Source organism: Symphalangus syndactylus, chromosome 14, assembly GCF_028878055.3.
Source record: "Symphalangus syndactylus isolate Jambi chromosome 14, NHGRI_mSymSyn1-v2.1_pri, whole genome shotgun sequence".
Taxonomy (NCBI): Eukaryota; Metazoa; Chordata; class Mammalia; order Primates; family Hylobatidae; genus Symphalangus; species Symphalangus syndactylus.
The window spans coordinates 37,093,793-37,112,639 of record NC_072436.2 but is presented as its reverse complement, the minus strand read 5'-3'; the positions used below and the strand labels follow the sequence as shown (position 1 = coordinate 37,112,639).

The following is an 18,847-nucleotide window of genomic DNA, read 5'->3' as shown; positions in this document are numbered from 1 at the left end:
TACATTACTGTGATAATGGAGTTTTCCTCTTTGTTTTCCAGTTTCTGGAAGAAAACGCCGATCCCTCTGCCTCTGAAATTCAGGAGGAATTAGAACAATACACAACTGAAATTGTGCAGAACAAGCTCCTGGGGTCCCAGGGCGCACATGTGAGTTAACACTGTCTTTCTCCCATGCTGTTTTGGTCATCATTTTATCACTCTCCCTCTGTGCTGTCCTTTGCATATACTTCTGGCTTCCCAAAGTAGACCTGAGTTTGAATTTGAGCTCTGCCTCTCATGAGACCTGCAACCTCACAAATTACACAACTGTCCCTGAGTGTCCACTATCTAATCTCTAATGCCTACCTGCAGGACCAATGAGAGGATTATGTGACATATGATTTTGGTATAGCATCCAGCAAGCCTCTTCTTAAAAAATGGCATCAGGTCTTTTTTTCTTACTCCAACACTTCTCTCTAACCCACCGCTACCTTATTCTCCCCTCCATACACTGCCTAATTATTAATTTGTTCAACGAATGAATGAATGGGTAGATAATTCACCTGTGATACTAGTCTTGAAATCTGCTTCACTTCATGCCTGGGTTTCACACCAGAAATGCTGATTTAATTGGTCTGGGGTAGGGTCCAAGTGGAGTTACAAAAGCTCCCAGATGGTTCCCATCTGCTGCCAGGTGCAGAGCCACTCATGTGGCTGGACTGTGGATGTGCCTTCCTCAGAACCCTGAGGTCCTTCTGAGGCAGGCCAGCTGCATCCAGAGGGCTTCCTTTTACAAGTGAAGGTAACTAGCGCTTATTGAGTACTCGCTGTATTTCAAGACCCCACTGCATTCATGATTCTTTATCTTAGTAAGAGCTTACTGAGGTGGTTATTACTCTTATTCCCATATTATAATTGAGGAAACTGAAGGCTTCAAGAGGTCACTCAGTAATTATCAGAGATCAAGTATATTAGGGTTCTATGGAAGATTTTGTTTAAGAAAGTGGTGGTGGGGGTGTTTCCTCTGGTTAAAAATAAAAGGTGAAAACATAAAGTAAATATATTGGATTCTCTTCAAAATGGCACTCCTAGGTTCTCTGACTTTTTTTGAAAAAACAGGTGAAGAACGTGTGTGAGAGCAAGAGCAAGCTCATTGCTCTCTTCTGGAAGGCACATATGAATGCTAAGCGCTGTCCCCACTGCAAGTAAGTATCAGGGCCCTTGCCCCAGGTGAGACGCCTCTGGGCAGTCACTCGTTGCTGTTATTAAATATCTTACTGGGTTTTTTCTCTCCTCAATCACAACTGTCCTCCTGCGCAGGACCGGGCGATCCGTTGTCCGAAAGGAACACAACAGCAAGTTGACTATCACGTTTCCAGCCATGGTGCACAGGACAGCTGGCCAGAAGGACTCGGAACCCCTGGGTGAGCAGGCTGGGTCCGGAGAGGAGCTCCATGTGAGGCCAGCAGATGTGTCCTAAACCCTGGGAATACCTGGTTCTCCTCACCACGTGTTTCTCCCCTGCGTTTGGGAGGGGCCAGCAGAGGCACACTGTGCAGGCCTCTCAGGCCTGAGGGGACCCTGGCGAGTGCCCAGCTCAGGCCTCTCACACGGGAGAGCTGATGGGAGGGGCTGCTTTATGAGGCAGTGCCCCACAGGCGCCTCTTGCCTTAAGTGGTCGTTTTTCTGAAAGATTTTTCAGGAAGAAATTAAGAAATTTACCTGGCAAATATTTTGAAACATTTTACTGTAAAACAAGTGTGGATCTATTTTGGAATAAAATGTAGGCGAATAATTTTTAAGAAAATGCAAGAATTCAGCAAAACATGAGCGCCTCCTGCAGGCTACTCCTGGCTCTCCGCTCAGATCCCCCCCAGGGTAGAGAGTTCTTTCCTCAGCTCTGCCCTACCCAAGCTCTGCTTGGGAAAAATTTTGAGATAACTTAATACTCTCACTTTGTAATTTTTATAGTCAGAGGCTTATTTAAAAATGTTTTTTGGTTTTTATTCTGAAGTGGTCAGAAGATTAAATAGAGTATTCCAAGAGAAGCACTGAGAGCAGTACCTGCTGTGTAATATGTGCTATATAAATGTTAACTGTTCATTTCTTTTTATGTCATCAGTGTGCCAGGGTAGAAAATGCATAACCTGGCCGGGCACGGTAGCTCACACCTGTAATCCCAGTACTTTGTGAGGCTGAGGCAGGCAGATCACTTGAGGTCTGGAGTTCAAGACTGGCCTGGCCAACGTGGTGAAACCCCATCTCTACTAAAAATACAAAAATTAGCCAGGTGTGGTGGCAGGCACCTGTAATCTCAGCTACTCAGGAGGCTAGGGCAGGAGAATCGCTTGAACCCAGGAGGTGCAGTCTGCAGTGAGCTGAGATCGTGCCACCGCACTCCAGCCTGGGTGACAGAGCAAGACTCCATCTCAGAAAAAGAAAGAAAGAAAAAGCACAACCTGCAATTGTCACTTGGCTCTGCCACTTTTTCTGAGTGGCGGATAGAAGGCTGTTTTGAGGCGTTTCCATTTCCAACTCTATGTACTGGCATTCATAAAGCCTCTTGCCTAGAATTGAGGAAATTACATGCATGGCAGTCCATAGCAGATACTGTTACTAAACCTTTCACCAGGGCTTGAGAATATGGGATAAGCATGGAAATAACATCCCCTCCTGGAGATGCATGATGTATGTTTTACATTGAACACTCTGGCATGGCCTGGAGTAAATGAAAAACCGGTTTATTATTTTTTAAAAATGTTATAGTTTAGGATAATTTTTAGACTTAATAGAAGAGTAGTAAACATAGTACAGAGAATTCCTTAATACTGTTTACTTCATTTGCCCTACCGTATAACATAGTAGATTACCGTGGTGCATTTGTCAAAACTGAGTTTAACATTGGTGCAACACTGTTACCTAAACTACAGACTTTTTAAATTTTGCTGGTTTTCCAGTAATTTCCTTTTTATGCTCCAGGATCCAACCCAGGATACCACACTGCATTTAGAAAGCCTTTTTAATTTTGTTTCATGGTTGGCAGTTAACACCATAAGAGTGGATTTTCCTACACTTAACCATTAAATAGCCCTCAAAACAATTTTCTTGTAATACCTGTTGGGAATAGCTTCTGTAGCCCTTAGGATGCCTTATAAAATGTGCATAGATTGAGAACAAAGATGGTTCGAATTCTAGAAGATAGTTTTCGTGGGGCAAATGTCCAGCAGGTAAGTAGCCTTTCAATGCCTTCACCAAACCCATTCTTCTAAAGTCATCTTTCATTGCAGCCACGCGAATATGATGGTGCAACCAAAAGTCTGTGCATTAGAAACAAGTAGACCATAGTCTTCCACAGCTCCAGGCTTGGGTATTCAGTATTTAGCACACATTTATTTGTTGGGCGCTCAGCATTATGCCAAGGACCGTGTTTGTGATGAGCACAATGCCAAGACACAGACCAGACCATGTGGTCTTGCTCTCTGAAGGGGCTGCAAGTGACACGCATCAGTAACCCTGGGGAGCAGTGATGTGGAGGAAAGTGAGCACCCTCAGCATGGGTCTGACCATGTTCCTGGTATCAGAGGGAATCAAAAAGTGAGGGCTAGGCTGGGAGTGGTGGCTCACGCCTATAATCCCAGCACTTCAGGAGGCTGAGTCAGACGGATCATCTGAGGTCAGAAGGCAGGCAGATCATCTGAGGTCAGGAGTTCGAGACCAGCCTGACCAACATGGTGAAACCCTGTCACTACTAAAAAAAAAAAAAAAAAAAAAAATTATCCGGCTGTGGTGGTGCACACCTGTAATCCCAGCTACTCGGGAGGCTAAGACAGGAGAATCACTTGAACCCAGGAGGTAGAGGTTGCAGTGAGCCGAGATTGCGCCATTGCACTCCAGACTGGGCAACAAGAGCGAAACCCCGTCTCAAAAAAAAAGGAAAAAAAAAGCGAGGGCTGTGCCTGAGTAGTCCCCATGGACTGGTGATCCCACAGGGAGCGCTGTCAGCTTGTGAAATGCCACACGTGCTGCTCCAGTGTGCTCCATGTGCCCCCCCGAGCCCCACAAGGCACATTAACATTTAAAATGAGAATTCATATAGCCAAGACACTTCCAGCCATTGTGATCCCAGGTTATTTGACCTCTGAATCCCTTTTTCCTATGGCACTTCTTACAACTGAAAGAAAGACACATTCAAGATGCTCTGAAATCCCAGCTAGGCAGAAGTCATTGTTGCAAGCTGCAGAAGTTCTTGTTAGGAGGGGATGCAGCTCATGTGAGGAGATGGGCTTCCACAGCTCTCTTCTGACTCTAAGATCCTGTGATTGAAGAACAGCCTCTGCCTTCACGGTGACCAAACTGCAGTGGGGGCATTGCTGGGACAGGAGCTGAGGAGATTCGACCCATCTTCAGCATTTCCAACCTATTTAGTAGAAGAGAAAGTTCAGACATTCATTTTCAGAAATGCCCACATAATGCAGGTTAATGGGGTCTGTTTTCTCCCACTGAACATATGTATCTTTCTAATGCTGTGGTTATCCCTGAAGGTCAAGGCCATTCTTCATTGCATATCCATGCTTCCTTCAATTGCGTTAACTCGTTGAAATATTATGCTTTTATTGACATCAAGACTTTAAACATGCAGACTCCTTGACTTAGCAATTCTGCTTTGATGACTTTATCCTAAGGAATTAGAATACTCACAGTGTTGTTTGAATAGTTTAAAACTGGACATGGGCCGGGCACGGTGGCTTACGCTTGTAATCCCAGCGCTTTGGGAGGCCGAGGCGGGCGGATCGTGAGATCAGTAGATCGAGACCATCCTGGCTAACACGGTGAAACCCCGTCTCTACTAAAAATACAAAAAATTAGCTGGGCGTGGTGGTGGATGCCTGTAATCCCAGCTACTTGGGAGGCTGAGGCAGGAGAATGGCATGAACCCAAGAGGCAGAGCTTGCAGTGAGCGAAGATTGTGCCACTGCACTCCAGCCTGGGCGACAGAGTGAGACTCTGTCTCAGAAAAAAAGAAAATACTGGACGTGACTTAAATACCTATTAACAGAGACTACTTAAATTATGGTGCATTTGTTAATTGTTCTCCAAGTTAGAGATTTCTCTAAAAACTTATGATGACATATCCTCTGCATATTTTAAAGAAACTAGCTGGAGAATTGGAGGTGGAATGAAGCTAGTTTTTAAAAATGGAGGAGGCCGGGCGCGATGGCTCATGCCTGTAATCCCAGCACTTTGGGAAGCCAAGGTGGGTGGATCATGGGGTCGTTAGTTCGAGACCAGCCTGGCCAACATGGCAAAACCCTGTCTCTACTAAAAATACATAAATTAGCAGGGCGTGGTGGTGTGCGCCTGTAATCCCAGCTACTCGAGAGGCTGAGGTAGGAGAATCGCATGAACCTGGGAGGCGGAGGTTGCAGTGAGCCGAGATTGCGCCACTGCACTCCAGCCTGGGCGACAAGAGCAAGACTCCGTCTCAGGGGAAAAAAAAAAAAAAGAGGAAAAGGCAAGAGTGGTGTTTTTAAGTGTAGACTATCTTAGTCTATTTTAAACATCTATATTTGAGCCGTATACTCTTAATTTAGAATTTGCTGTGAGCTAGACACCCTGTCAAGTGTTAGGAACACAGACAAGGCATAGTTCCTGTCCTGATACGTGAATAAAAAGGGAAAATTGAGCAATGTTTAGTTTCAGTGGATGTATCCAGAAAAGGTTTTTTGGGTTTTGTTTTGGGCTTTTTTTTTGAGACAGGGTCTCACTCTGTTATCCAGGCTGGAGTGCAGTGATATGATCTCGGCTCCCTACAGCCTCTGCCTCTCAGATTCAAGCGATTCTCCTGTCTCAGCCTCCCTAGCAGTTGGGATTACAGTCATGTCCAGTATTTTCTTTTTTTCTGAGACGGAGTCTTGCTCTGTTGCCCAGGCTGGAGTGCAGTTTCACGATCTCCACTCACTGCAAGCTCTGCCTCCTGGGTTCACGCCATTCTCCTGCCTCAGCCTCCAGAGTAGCTGGGACTACAGGCATCCACCACCATGCCCAGTTAATTTTTGTATTTTTCATAGAGACACGGTTTCCCTGTGTTGGCCAGGCTGGTCTCAAACTCCTCAGGTGATCCGCCTGCCTTGGCCTCCCAAAGTGCCCAGAAAGTTTTGAACCTGAAAGACACACTACTTACTTGTCTTAGTTAATCATCTAAATGCCTGGACCCTACCTCCTGAATGGCAGCCCCAAGCCTGGTCTTCTAATGTAACCTGGGTATTGCTGGTAGATGGCATCCCAGAGTTATCTTGCTCAGTGTGAGAAACCAAGCGCAATCTATTTCTCACGCACCAGTATGATATTTGTAAAAAGAAGTCAGTATATATTTACCCATAAAAATACTTATTTATCCATAATTCAACTTATGTGAACTTTTCTGGTAAAAACCAGGTAGATAAAGATATTTATTATAATGTTACTTATAACAGCAAAATTTGGAAATCAATCCAGATGTCCAATTATGAGAATATGGTTAAGTGAATTAGGAATCATCCTTGATGGAATATCACATAGCCATGAAAAATGGTGATCAGGCAAAAGCTACATAGCAACGTGCAGAAATGCTGATGAGATGATACTAAAAGGGCAAAGTAGCACAAAAATAAATCCACACTGAAGATTACAGTTGTGTAAAATACTTGTATAGACAAAAAGGCCTGGGAAACAATATATAAAAGCGATAGGAGTTGTTCATGTGATAGGATTATGGGTAATGTTTTCTTTTACTTTGCTTTTTTTTTTTTTTTTTTTTTAGGTTTTATACAATAGCCATATGGTTTTTATTACCATAGAAATGAGATTAAGGACCAGAGGGAATCCAGGCCTGATAATATGCTACCGTAGAGATTGATTTTTGTGGTCAAGTTGCAGGCTTGGGGATAAAGAATTGATAAATCCCATTGCAGAAAGAGTACCTGTTACTGATTTATTGCACTTTGATTCTCCTCCTTGGCTTCAGGAATTGAGGAAGCTCAGACGGGAAAACGAGGATACTTAACACCCACCAGTGCCCGCGAACACCTTTCTGCCCTGTGGAAGAATGAAGGTGCTGTATCAGTCTAAAGAAATAGCCTTGATCTTCTCTAGGCTGTTATTTCCTGGACTCATTAACCCTGCCTTATTACTTCTTTTAAGTTGTAGTGACTGTAGCTCCCTCCTGGAACTGATCCAGAGGTTTGGGGCAGTCTTCAGGGCACATTGACATTGAGATATCGTAGAGCAGGGGAGGTCATACCCATTACGAAAAACTTGACAATTATTACAGCTGAGCCTGGTTATCAAATGACAACTCCTGGTGGGCCTCGCTTAATACAGGTTGGCATATTTTTAGAAGGTTCAGTGTAACTTATTTTAAATGCCCGTAAGTAAAATGCTGTGTCCTTCTGTGAATCAAAGAATGAACTCTGTCTTATTTAAATTGGGACTTTACTATAAGGGAAATCCTTCTTTCCTTTTGAGTGTATAACAAAACCTACGCAGTATATTCAAGCCCTTGTGAGAGTATGTGTAATAAGCACTTACAAATGAACACGTTGTTAAAGAGATATCAACAAAAAAAAAAAACACTGGAGTTAGTATGATTGCTTCTGTGGCAGGCCCTAGCACATTTTAATCTTTTTCTCTAGGCATTTTTTAAAGTAACCAGAAACCTGAAATAAAGCTTTGATCCACAGAAGATCCTTTCTTGGCAGTAACTGTTAGGGGTGGGAGGAGGCTTAACTTAAAAAAAATTTTTTTTATTCAACATATTTTTTAGGAAGATCAAAGTAATAATGATGTGTGTGATGTCTATGTGTTTTAATAGTCCAGGAGGGTGATTAAAAACAAGTGAAGTTTCTTCCCCATCCTTGCCCATCTCAGTCCCTGGGTTAAGAGCTATTGTCCCTGTAGTACCCATTTTTATGCTGTTATATCCCCTGCATGCAAACCGTCATGTATACAGAGGCTATTTTTTGTTTTTATAAAGAAAAATGAGGCCAGGCACATTGGCTCATGCCTCCAATCACAGCAATACGGGAGGCTGAGGCAGGTGGATCAGTTGAGCCCAGGAGTTCGAGACCAGCCTGGGCAACCAAGCAAAACCTCATCTCTTAAAAAAAAAAATACAAAACTTAGCTGGACATGATAGCACGCACCTGTAGTCCCAACTACTTGGAAGGCTGAGGTGGCAGGATTGCCTAAGCCTGGGAGGTCAAGGCTGCAGTGAGTCATGATCTCACCACTGCACAGCAGCCTGGGCGACAGTGAGACCTTTTCTCAAAAAAGAAAACTGTGACCTTAACTCTACATATTATCTTGTATTCTGTTTTTTCCTCACTAAGTAATATTTTTATGGTTGTCCTCCCATGCCCTTAGTTATAGATTTAAATGGTCTCCTTGGTTTCTTTCTTTCCAATGCAGGATTCTTTCTGAACTACCTTTTTTCGGGAATGGATGATGATGATATGGAGTCCAGATTCAATCCGAGTGTGTTCTTTCTAGATTTCTTGGTGGTGCCGCCCTCAAGGTAATACCCTTTAATTAACTTATTTCACCTGAAAAAAAGCGTACTAAGGAACTGAAACGTGACCTCTAAGAGAGGTGAAAGGGCCAAGGGCACTGAGAGACAAAGCTGCAGTTCCGCTCCAGGTGCAGGCGGTGGGAGGGCTTGCTTTCCTTGCCGTTTGTTGTGAACGCGATAGGAATGTTGGTTGTTTTTGTTTAGTTGTTTTGAAACGGAGTCTTGCACTGTCTCCCAGGCTGGAGTGCAGTGGCATGACCTTGGCTTACTGCAACCTCTGCCTCCTGGGTTCAAGTGATTCTCCTACCTCAGCCTCCCAAGTAGCTGGGATTACAGGCACATACCACCACACCCAAATAATTTTTGTATTTTACATAGAGATGGGGTTTCACCATGTTGGCCAGGCTGGTCTCGAACTCCTGACCTCCAGTGATCCGCCTGCCATGGCTTCCCAAAGTGCTGGGATTATAGGCTTGAGCCACCACACCCAGCTGGAATGTTGGTTGGGAAGGTTGGTTGTTTTGAGCGTGGTGGGGTGTGCTCCCTACAGTAGATATGGGTGAGAGGCTGAAGAACATGACCCTTTCCTCACACTAAACATTGGTTTATTCTGTATGTCGCCCTGCAGGTATCGCCCAGTCAGTCGCCTAGGAGACCAGATGTTTACCAATGGCCAGACGGTGAACTTGCAGGCTGTCATGAAGGATGTAGTTCTGATTCAAAAACTTCTGGCATTGATGGCCCAAGAACAGAAGCTGCCAGAGAAAGTGGCCGCACCCACTACAGATGAGGTCAGGGCTGCTCTGGTGCTGATGTGATGAGCACACACGCTTAGTGCTAACTCTGTGCAATGTGGATGTAGACACTGGGTACCGGGAGATGCTTCCTGGAATGTTCTGTGCAGCTGGCGGCAGCCTTAGTGTGAGCTCTGGGCTTAGGGGGCACCTAGGAACATTAGGGGGACACACATGGGTCTGAGAATGGAAAGGTCTGGGTTCTGGTCTAGGTTCTGCACCAAACGACCATGCCAGGTGACCCTAGTTGAGTCACTTCCTTATACTAGTGTCTGCTATAAAATGCATGTGATTTGTGGTGAGATTTCATACCTAGGCTGTTGCGGGCTACCAGCTCTCAGCAGCTCTAGAAAGAATAGCCTGCTTCCCTTAAGCTCTAAGAGTGTCCCTTCTGGGTCACAGTACTAGAGCTCATGTCGCCAGCTCTATTTTGGACACGTTAATGTCTCCAGCATTGGGGTCAGGAAGGCAGTATTGCAGAGTGGAAATTCCTCTCAGAATAGGACAGTTTCAACTAACATTTCCTGAGCCCCTTCTGTGTGCCGGGTTAAGTAGTAGATCTTCAGTGGGTACAAAGGTGAATTGGGCATCCAGGAAGCTTGCTGAGGTCATCAAGATCCTTCCCAGCTTTAAAGTACTCTCTGGATGCAAATAGGCAGCCTTGGGTAGACAGTCCGGGTTCTCAGACTCCAGCCACTGCGACAGTCCCGCTGTGTGCCGGGCCCATCACAAGGTGGCGCCACTGTCTCCTGGACACTTATGCTGCAGGTTACACTTGGGGCTTTCTGTGGTTTTGCTTGTTTCCTGATTGGCCAGCATTGGTGTGCTTTTAAAAACTCCTTAGTGTAAGAGACATCGACCATCTGCATGCCTTAGTGCAGTTTCCAAGGAAAGACCATGGGATAACTGTACCCAGTGACCAGGGTTGAGAATCTTAGTTTGATGTCCCTTAAAAATCGGGCAGCCTGGCCAGGCATGATAGCTCACGCCTGTAATCCCAGCACTTTGGGAGGCCAAGGCAGGAGGTTCACTTGAGCCCAGGAGTTTTAGACCAGGTGGGCAACATGGCGAAATCCCGTCTCTACCAAAAATACAAAAAATAGCTGGGTGTGGTGGTTCACGCCTATGGTGCCAGCTGCTCAGGTGGCTGAGGTGGGAGAATCGCTGGAGCCAGGGAAGTTGAGGCTGCAGTGAGCCATGATCGCACCACTGCACTCTAGCCCGGGTGACAGAGTTAGACCCCATCTCAATAATTTAAAAAATAAATAAATAAATAAAAAATGGGTCGTCCCATTTGTCAAATAAATGCTTGGCCTCTGAGGGGCAAATAGCATCCTCTGATTCCTATGTCCCAGTGCCCTCTTTCCTTGTGATTGACAGGACATGTTTTTTCTTTCCCCTTACTCTCTGTGTTCCATCCTCATGGCAGCCCTTGCCAGGCACTGTGTAGGCACTGGGGCTACGCCAGTGAGACAAGTTCTCACTCATTTCACAATCACTGATCCTGAACCAGGTAATGCCATGAGCAGTGAGTTGGGTTAACAGCCGGGTCATCATGCAGGCGACTGTATCTCCCTCCGGGACTCTAGCCAGAAGGGGACCCTGAGTGTTTTATGTAGAATACATCTATTTTCCCTAGAACTAAAGAAGATTCCTGTGTTCCTCAGGTTTGAGGACAAGCCCGCTTCATCACTACTGGGTTTTCATGACATTCTCGTTTCCTGAATCTTCACCCACCCTCACCCTCCCACCTGAAGACACTGACCGGTTTCTTCTCTTATCTGCCCACACTGGAAGACATGGGACCATCTGTCTCCTTGTGTCATACCCAGCCGTTGGGGCCAGTAGGTGGCTAGACAGTATCAATAAGTGGTGCTCTAAGCCAGCTGAAGGCTTCTGTGTATTTCTGTCCCCTGGGTAGGGAGTGGGAGAGGAGGAGACGGGGCTAGGGGCAAAAATATTAAAAAAGGATTGGTTAAATATTCCAATGAGACTTGGCAATCAGCCAGTAACTTGATATAGCTCAGTTGGAGACCCACATCTTAATTGAAGACATAGAATATCATATGGCAAACCTAGTTCCTTTTTAAAAATTGTTCCACCTGCATGTTTGTAATTGGTTTGGATCAAGTTTTTCAAAGCCATAAATAAAACTGAAACTGCATATGAGAACTGGTTATCTGGCAAGATGACAGAACTTCATAAGAAATGTACTGATGTGGGAAGGACTTCCTAGTTTTCTTTAGGAATTGCGTATTAAGGGATTTCAGCAAAAATGCCTTAAGGAAGGAGCGTGCTTATAAATTTTGAGTTCATCTTACTACTAGAAAGAGACAGGCTGGTAAATATGTAATAGTACTGATATGTCTTATCGACATGTACTTACAAGATTGATTTATTAGCATGTTTGTCTCCGATCTGTCAGGTTCAGAGGAGATAAACTCCAGAGTGCATAGTTATCAGAGCCAGAGTAAGAAAGAAAAATTAAATCAAGCCAGGCCTTTTGGAGCTTTTTTTCACCATCCCTGTTTTCTTGGTTTTTTATCTTCCAGGAAAAAGACTCTTTGATTGCTACTGACCAATCCTTTTTGAGTGTACTTCCAGGCCAGTCCCTCATAGACAAACTTTACAACATTTGGATTCGCCTTCAGAGCCATGTCAATATTGTGTTTGATAGCGAGATGGACAAACTAATGATGGACAAGTACCCAGGCATTAGGCAGGTGAGCAAAAAACTGGATTCCCATTGCTAGCTACAGAAGATAAAGAATAAACATTGTGTATTGAAACAAGAAACTAATAAGCCTACTGGAATTCTTGTTGAATGTTTTTTATGGCCTTTTTTCTCCCATAAAGATCCTGGAGAAGAAAGAAGGCCTGTTCCGAAAACACATGATGGGAAAGCGAGTGGACTACGCTGCGCGCTCAGTCATCTGCCCAGACATGTACATCAACACCAATGAAATTGGAATTCCCATGGTGTGTGTGTGTGTGTGTGTGTGTGTGTGTGTGTGGTTAGAGCTCATTTGCTCCCCGTGGGCGGCAGACAAGAATGCCGCAGAGGGCTGGGGACAGGATGTGCAACAGATTATACTGGCTTGGGCGGAACTAGCTTCTGCCTCTTCCTGGACAGCCCACAAGGAGGTGACTGGAAGCTGCATGATGGCATTGCTCTCACTCCTTGCCAGGCTTACAGACACCTTCTACCCACAAGTCAGCACCAGGGAGCTGAATGCAGGGTGTTCCACATCCCCGCCCACAAAGCTTCCTCCTGCCCACCTCAGCCTCATCTTTTGACCTTCCTTACCAAATTGAATACATGACAGGGGAGAGGAAGAGGGCATGGGGCATATCAGTTATCAGTCCTGTGTACTTTCCAGGCATCAGAAATGTGTACCCATGGAGAGGCTGAGGCAGGAGAATGGCGTGAACCCGGGAGGTGGAACTTACAGTGAGCCGAGATTGCGCCACTGCACTCCAGCCTGGGCGACAGAGCGAGACTCCGTCTCAAAAAAAAAAAAAAAAGGTGTACCCCATGTTACTGGGAAGAGGAAAGGGAGTGAGTCCCAGAGAGAGGCGTGTGCATGTTGCCCAGGCCCTGTTTCACTTCTCAGGGTCAGCAGCTTGCTGTTCACCTGTTAGTGCTCTCCCCCGACCCCCTCCGGGAGCCAGCTTCATCTTCTCACATCCTTAGCACTTCACACCATGGTGCTCAGCAGCAGCAGCCTTTAATCAGCTTCCTCCTTAATGGGCCGGCCTCTAGGTCAGTAATGTGAGGGTGGTTTAATTTCCCTCCGTGGAGAGCCTCATTTCCTTGCACGCCACCCCCTCCACCCCTCTCTGGGGACTGGTGATGAGCAGCGCTGAAGTGTTTCCGATCATCCTGTGTCCCCATGGCCTCATCTCTTTGTGGCACACTTGGGTTTCCTGTACAAAGGCGTGATGTGTCAGGAGACAGCAGTCTGAGAAGGCCCAGTCCTGTGCCCACTGCCCCCTGGGAACCATAGTCCTTGCATCCAAAAGCTGGATCATGCGGTGAGGACAAGCTTTGCGAAGTCCAGTGGTGACATTCCCAAATCTGAGGCCCCGAGGAGACAGGTAGCGACTTTTGGTTTCCCTCTCTGGACAGAGGGCAGGGGCCACCCTTGTTGGCCTTGACTTCATAGCGCCTACAGTATCCCCAGCTCCGTGAGAGACCTTTTGTGCTGCCTCTTCTGTCCTCTAGGGTGCTGGGTTTTCTTTCTTAGATCTGGGTTTGTTTGGTAGTGGCTTGTCCCTGGAGGAGAGACCCCGAAGTCATTTCTCTGCCCACCTGCAGACTGCCGCAAGTCTCAGGGCCATGGTGGCCTGGGGCATAGGTATTCCTCACAGGATACCTGGGAAGATTAGTGTGGATAGAACTGCCTCTGGCCCCTTGGATCACATGCTTCCCATAGAGCACTGTTGACAGGTGCCACAGGAGCAAGGAGCTAGAGACCAGCAGTGAAGCACAGACTAGTGTGCTCCCATATAAAGCAGTGTCCAGGGGTGGAGACAGACAGTAAATAGATGAACAAGTATATATATGCTCTATTGAACGGTGATGGGTGGTAAGTGCATCAGCAACAGTAGAGCAGGCTCAGGCTGAGGAACGCAGGGGCCGGGGTAGCCACAGGAGCCTTCTGAGAAAGTGCTGCTGCACGGGACCTGTACAAAGCTACACAAGTTCCTTTATGTAGGACATCTCAGAGCCTCTGGTGTATTTGTGTACATTTGGAAGCATTAGAGGTTTATAATATTCAGTAGCTCAAAAACTCATTTAACAGGGAACTTGTTTTACTTGGAGCGTATCCCAGGCCCAGCTTTAAACACAGCACACTGCATTTTCTTGGGTATCAGAGGAATGCGTCAGTTTCATCTCAAGTACCACCTTGATTGTAATGGCTACCAGAACTGTGGAGTTGAGATATTCCGATGCCATGTCTGGGCTCAGGGACAGCGCCATGATCCATTAGTGATGTCTGCTAGGGTGGATGAGGGATATCATGGCATTTGCCACCTGTCTCAAGCAAGTGCCCCATGCCACCTTTGGGAACTTTGAATTTATTGGCAGATAAGAAAATGAAGTTTTAGAGTGGGTTAAAAATATTGGCCAGGCGTGGTGGCTCACGCCCATAATCCCAGCACTTTGGGCAGCCGAGGCGGGCAGATCAGCTGAGGTTGGGAGTTCTCTACCAGCCTGACCAGCATGGAGAAACCCCGTCTCTACTAAAAATACGGAATTAGCCAGGTGTGGTAGTGCGTGCCTGTAATCCCAGCTACGCGGGAGGCTGAGGCAGGAGAATTGCTTGAACCCAGGAGGCGGAGATTGTGGTGAGCCGAGATTGCGCCATTGCACTCCAGCCTGGGCAACAAGAGCGAAACTCCATCTCAAAAAAAAAAAAAAATTATATAAACTGCTGCGCTTAAATTATTCTCCTCAGACTAACTGATAGAAAAGGAGGCCTAGTCTCTATACTATTAAGGGAGTAGCAGAAGACAGGCACGATGTTACTTTGCTCACTGGAAGACCTTCTTGGCCAAGTCAGACAGCTCCTCCACATCTTGGGTGGAAAAGACAGCGTATTGAGACAGATTTGGGGTCCATGAGACCTTTTTTTCCTCTCTGCCCTGAATTTCTACCTCCATTCCTCATTTCCAGGTGTTTGCCACAAAACTGACCTACCCGCAGCCAGTTACCCCGTGGAATGTTCAGGAACTTAGGCAAGCAGTCATCAACGGCCCCAATGTGCACCCAGGAGCCTCCATGGTCATCAATGAGGACGGCAGCCGCACAGCCCTGAGCGCTGTGGACATGACTCAGCGAGAGGCCGTGGCCAAGCAGCTCCTGACCCCAGCCACGGGGGCACCTAAGCCCCAGGGGACAAAAATTGTGAGTAAGGGCAGCTTTGGTCAGGGACCCATCCAGCTCCTGTTTGGATCCTGGTGATTGGTGGCCATCAGGCATGGCTCCAGTGAGCACTGACACAGGAGCCTATCCCTAAGAGGAAGCTCCCCGACACGTGGGTGGCTTTTTAGATTCATCTGTAGTCCCCGGCCAGAAGAATGGCTGCCCTTAAACAGGACTACTCAAAGGGCAGTCCCCAGACCAGCATCAGCAGCATCCCTGGAGCTTGTGAGCAATGCACATCCCCCGACCTCTACTGAATTTGAATCTCTGAGAATAGAGTTCGGAATCTTTCTTTACCATGCTTTCCAGAGGGTTCTTCTGCATGCTGATGTTTGAGAGCCACTCTTAGGAAGGGAGTGCTCTGTGCCAGTGATAACCAACAAATGACAGGTTATAACTAATGTTTCCATTTTGGGCAATTGCTAATGCCAGCCCATAGTGCTGTGGTAGGGAATCCTGAGGCTCTATCGAGTTCCACTGGAAGGAGCACATGATCGATTAACAACGTTGCTGAGTGCATGAAATCAGCAGGTGACAGCTCTGTGGCTCTGTCACATAATAGCCATTCCTGCTGGGAGGGGAGTAGCAGATGACCCCTAACTAGGCAACAGTGGCAGCAGTTGTTGGAGGGAAATGGATTCAACTTGGATGTAACCCACACGTGACTACCGGAGTCAACATGTGACTTCCTGGATTTTCCTCACCCACCTGCACAGCAGGCAGGCCTCTCCTTGCCCTCTGCCCACCCATACCCATGGCTGACCTGCCCTTCTTTAACACTGAGTTCAGCTCTGCAAAGTTGCATCAGCCTTGAAGGAAGTTTGGAGGAACCGAGAGGAAAAGGAAATGCTCCTGGCCTTGCGGTGGTGCCCATCACTGCTCATCACAGGCCGTCTTGCTTCCTCTCGTTCTCACCGCCGTCCTGAGGGACAGCAGTAATACACCACCTGTATTACTGTATTCTCCTTTGGTGACAGGGCACATGCAAACATAGAGATCAAGTCACCTCTTTTGTTCTTCTCTAGTGCACAAAGTAAGGTTTGTATTCAGGTTCATAGAATCGATCTGCCTTTCCTAAGTGCCTGGTGTTTTGCTAGGCACCGTGTGAGCAATGCAAAAAGAAGCAAGGTGTGTTTCACTTCACTTACATTTAACTCAGGTCAAACATGTGAAACAGACTCACAGTAGGAAAGGAGAGAGAGAGACTGGGAGAAGGGGTGAGGGATGAGGCAGTACTGACGCCCCCTGCATGCTAGCACTTTGCAGTCCCTGCGGACGGATCCTCGCCACCCTGGAGTTGACAGCATGGTGGGGGAACCACTAGGAAGTGAGCATATAAATGTATTGCTGTTGCGGAGGGGTGTGGTAGACGCCATAGGGAACAGCAGTGATGGATAGTGACTTTAAGCACATAATGCCCAAGAAGAAACAAGTTTAAGGGGAATGTGCAGGGCAAGTGGAGAGTTTGGGGTCATCAGGAAGCAACTGTGAGCCAGGTGCTGGGGCCAGCCTCAGGGCTAAAGAGGGGACTGAAGGCAGCGAACTCTTGCTGTTCTCTCAGGCCTTAGCAAGCCCTCATTCCTCTGGGGTCAGATAATAAATATTTCTGTGGTCCTGGGCCATGCAGGCTCTGCTGTAGCTGCTCAGCTCTGCCGCCTAATACCAAAGCAGCCACAGGTAGTACACAAATAGGCATGGCTGTGTTCCAATAAAACTTTATTTATAGAACCAGGTGGCCAGCCTGAGGACTGTAGTCTGCTACCCTCAAAACCTGTGATTTTTTTTTTCTTTTTTTTTTTTTTTTTTTTTTTGAGACAAGGTCTCACTCTGTCTCCCAGGCTAAATTGCAGTGCTACAATCACAGCTTACTTCAGCCTCCACCTCCTGGGCTCAGGTGATCCTCTGACTCAGCCTCCTGAGTAGCTGGGACCACAAGTGTGGCTAGTTTGTGTATTTTCTGTAGACATGGGGTTTCACCATGTTGCCAAGGCTGGTTTCCAACTCCTAGGCTCAAGAGATCTGCCCTCCTCAGCCTCCCGAAGTTCTGGGATTACAGGCATGAGCCACTGCTCCTGGCCTGTAATTTTTGAAGACTTTGGTTAATGTGTTGCATATGGGTCAGGGCAAGGCTGAAGGGGCTGTGTGAGGCTGATTGGGAAGGAAACACTGTGGTCTCGTCCGAGGAGGAACCACAGGCTAGGTGAGGAGAGGAAAGGCCAAAAGGACCCATTTCCCCTGTGAAGTATGAAAGCTCTGCCCCATCCCCTGGGCCTTGTAAATAAAAGAGGGAATGGCCCAGAGAGCCAAGGCTCATTGCCCTGCTCAGCATCCTGCCAGAAGCAGGCCTTTGGCTCCAAGCCTGCCTCTGAAAATTCTGACCCTGGGGCACTGGGGCACGCTAATTTTCACTGCAGTATTTATTTAGAGACAAGAGAAAGGAAGGGCCTCGGGTTTGGGTTGGCAAGGGGAATACCCTATGCTCCAGGGCTTCTGTTTGGATTGGCCAGTGCCTACCAGACTGGCCTGTGTACCTTCCCAGCTGTGGCGAGTTTGCTTACGCTGGAGGATGCCTCAAATTTTCAAGACTCAAATCCTAGGCCCAGCCTGGCTTTTTGGGCTTGGGCCACAGGTCTAGGCAGTTTCTCCCTTGAGAGGCTAAAGAAAGAAGACCTCAGCTTATATGACGCAGTCAGACAGCGGCCAGTGCCCTGGGCAGATGCTCATGGGAACCCTGAGTTTAGGTCTCCTTGGAAACATGGGACTTGGCAATGGGGAGGGGAAGGTTTGAATTCCTTCGGGAGCAAAAAGACGGACTCCAGGCTAGGTACTCTTAGGATTGCTTTGTAACACTTGAGGGTTTTGCTCCCTGCTTCTCTGAGCTAGAGAGAGAGAACTTTTAACCTCACTGAACAGGAATCAGGGAGAGAGTTTTGGGGAGTATCTCTTAATTACTTCTAGCCTCTCTCTTTAATGAACTTTCTAACGCAGTTTCATAAATGTGGGCAACATAAGAAGAAACTAGACTTCCAATAATTTGTTGTTTTCTCCTACCTGCTATCTGTTGTGATTTAGAGGAGATTTGGGGTGGCAGAGATTTCACCAAGTCTCCATAATTCCTTTGTACTAGAGGAGCCCTTCAGAATGCATGGGGTGGCAGTTACCTTCATGCATTTGTCTTTTAAGGTGTCACTTGATGTTCAGTGTTTAGGAGGCCCAGTAGTTAATATAATTAAAGATAAGGATGGTAAGGGTCTTAATAGGTGGTACGGGAGAGTCAGCTTTGTGAGAGAGATGTCTGTCAGAAGGACATGACCAGCCAGATATTTATAAGGGGGGAAAAGTATGAGCAGTGGTCATCTTAGAGGGGTACAATTACTTGTGATTTTTAAATTCTTATCTTTAAAATTGTCTGTATTTTCTGTTTTCCCTCTCACAGTGAGCATAGCACTTGTTCAATATTTCTTTCTTTAAAAATAAGTGAAGATCTTTTTTAAAATATACAGGAGCATCACATATTCATTATAGGAAGAACAATGCTAAGATGTAGGAAAGTAGATGAGTGTGGTGACTCATGCCTGTAATTCCAGCACTTTGGGAG

General features: G+C 46.6%; 1 protein-coding gene across 1 annotated transcript in view; it reads left to right on the top strand.

Annotated features, from left to right (window-relative positions):
* Positions 1 to 18,847, top strand: part of POLR1A (RNA polymerase I subunit A) — a 79,970-nt gene that overhangs the window by 12,239 nt on the left and 48,884 nt on the right. Inside the window, 9 exon segments of the mRNA XM_055243591.2 lie at positions 22 to 149; positions 1,101 to 1,186; positions 1,302 to 1,405; positions 6,985 to 7,071; positions 8,427 to 8,532; positions 9,155 to 9,317; positions 11,873 to 12,043; positions 12,177 to 12,299; positions 15,001 to 15,231. Of these exon segments, the coding sequence (XP_055099566.1) occupies positions 22 to 149; positions 1,101 to 1,186; positions 1,302 to 1,405; positions 6,985 to 7,071; positions 8,427 to 8,532; positions 9,155 to 9,317; positions 11,873 to 12,043; positions 12,177 to 12,299; positions 15,001 to 15,231 (1,199 nt within the window).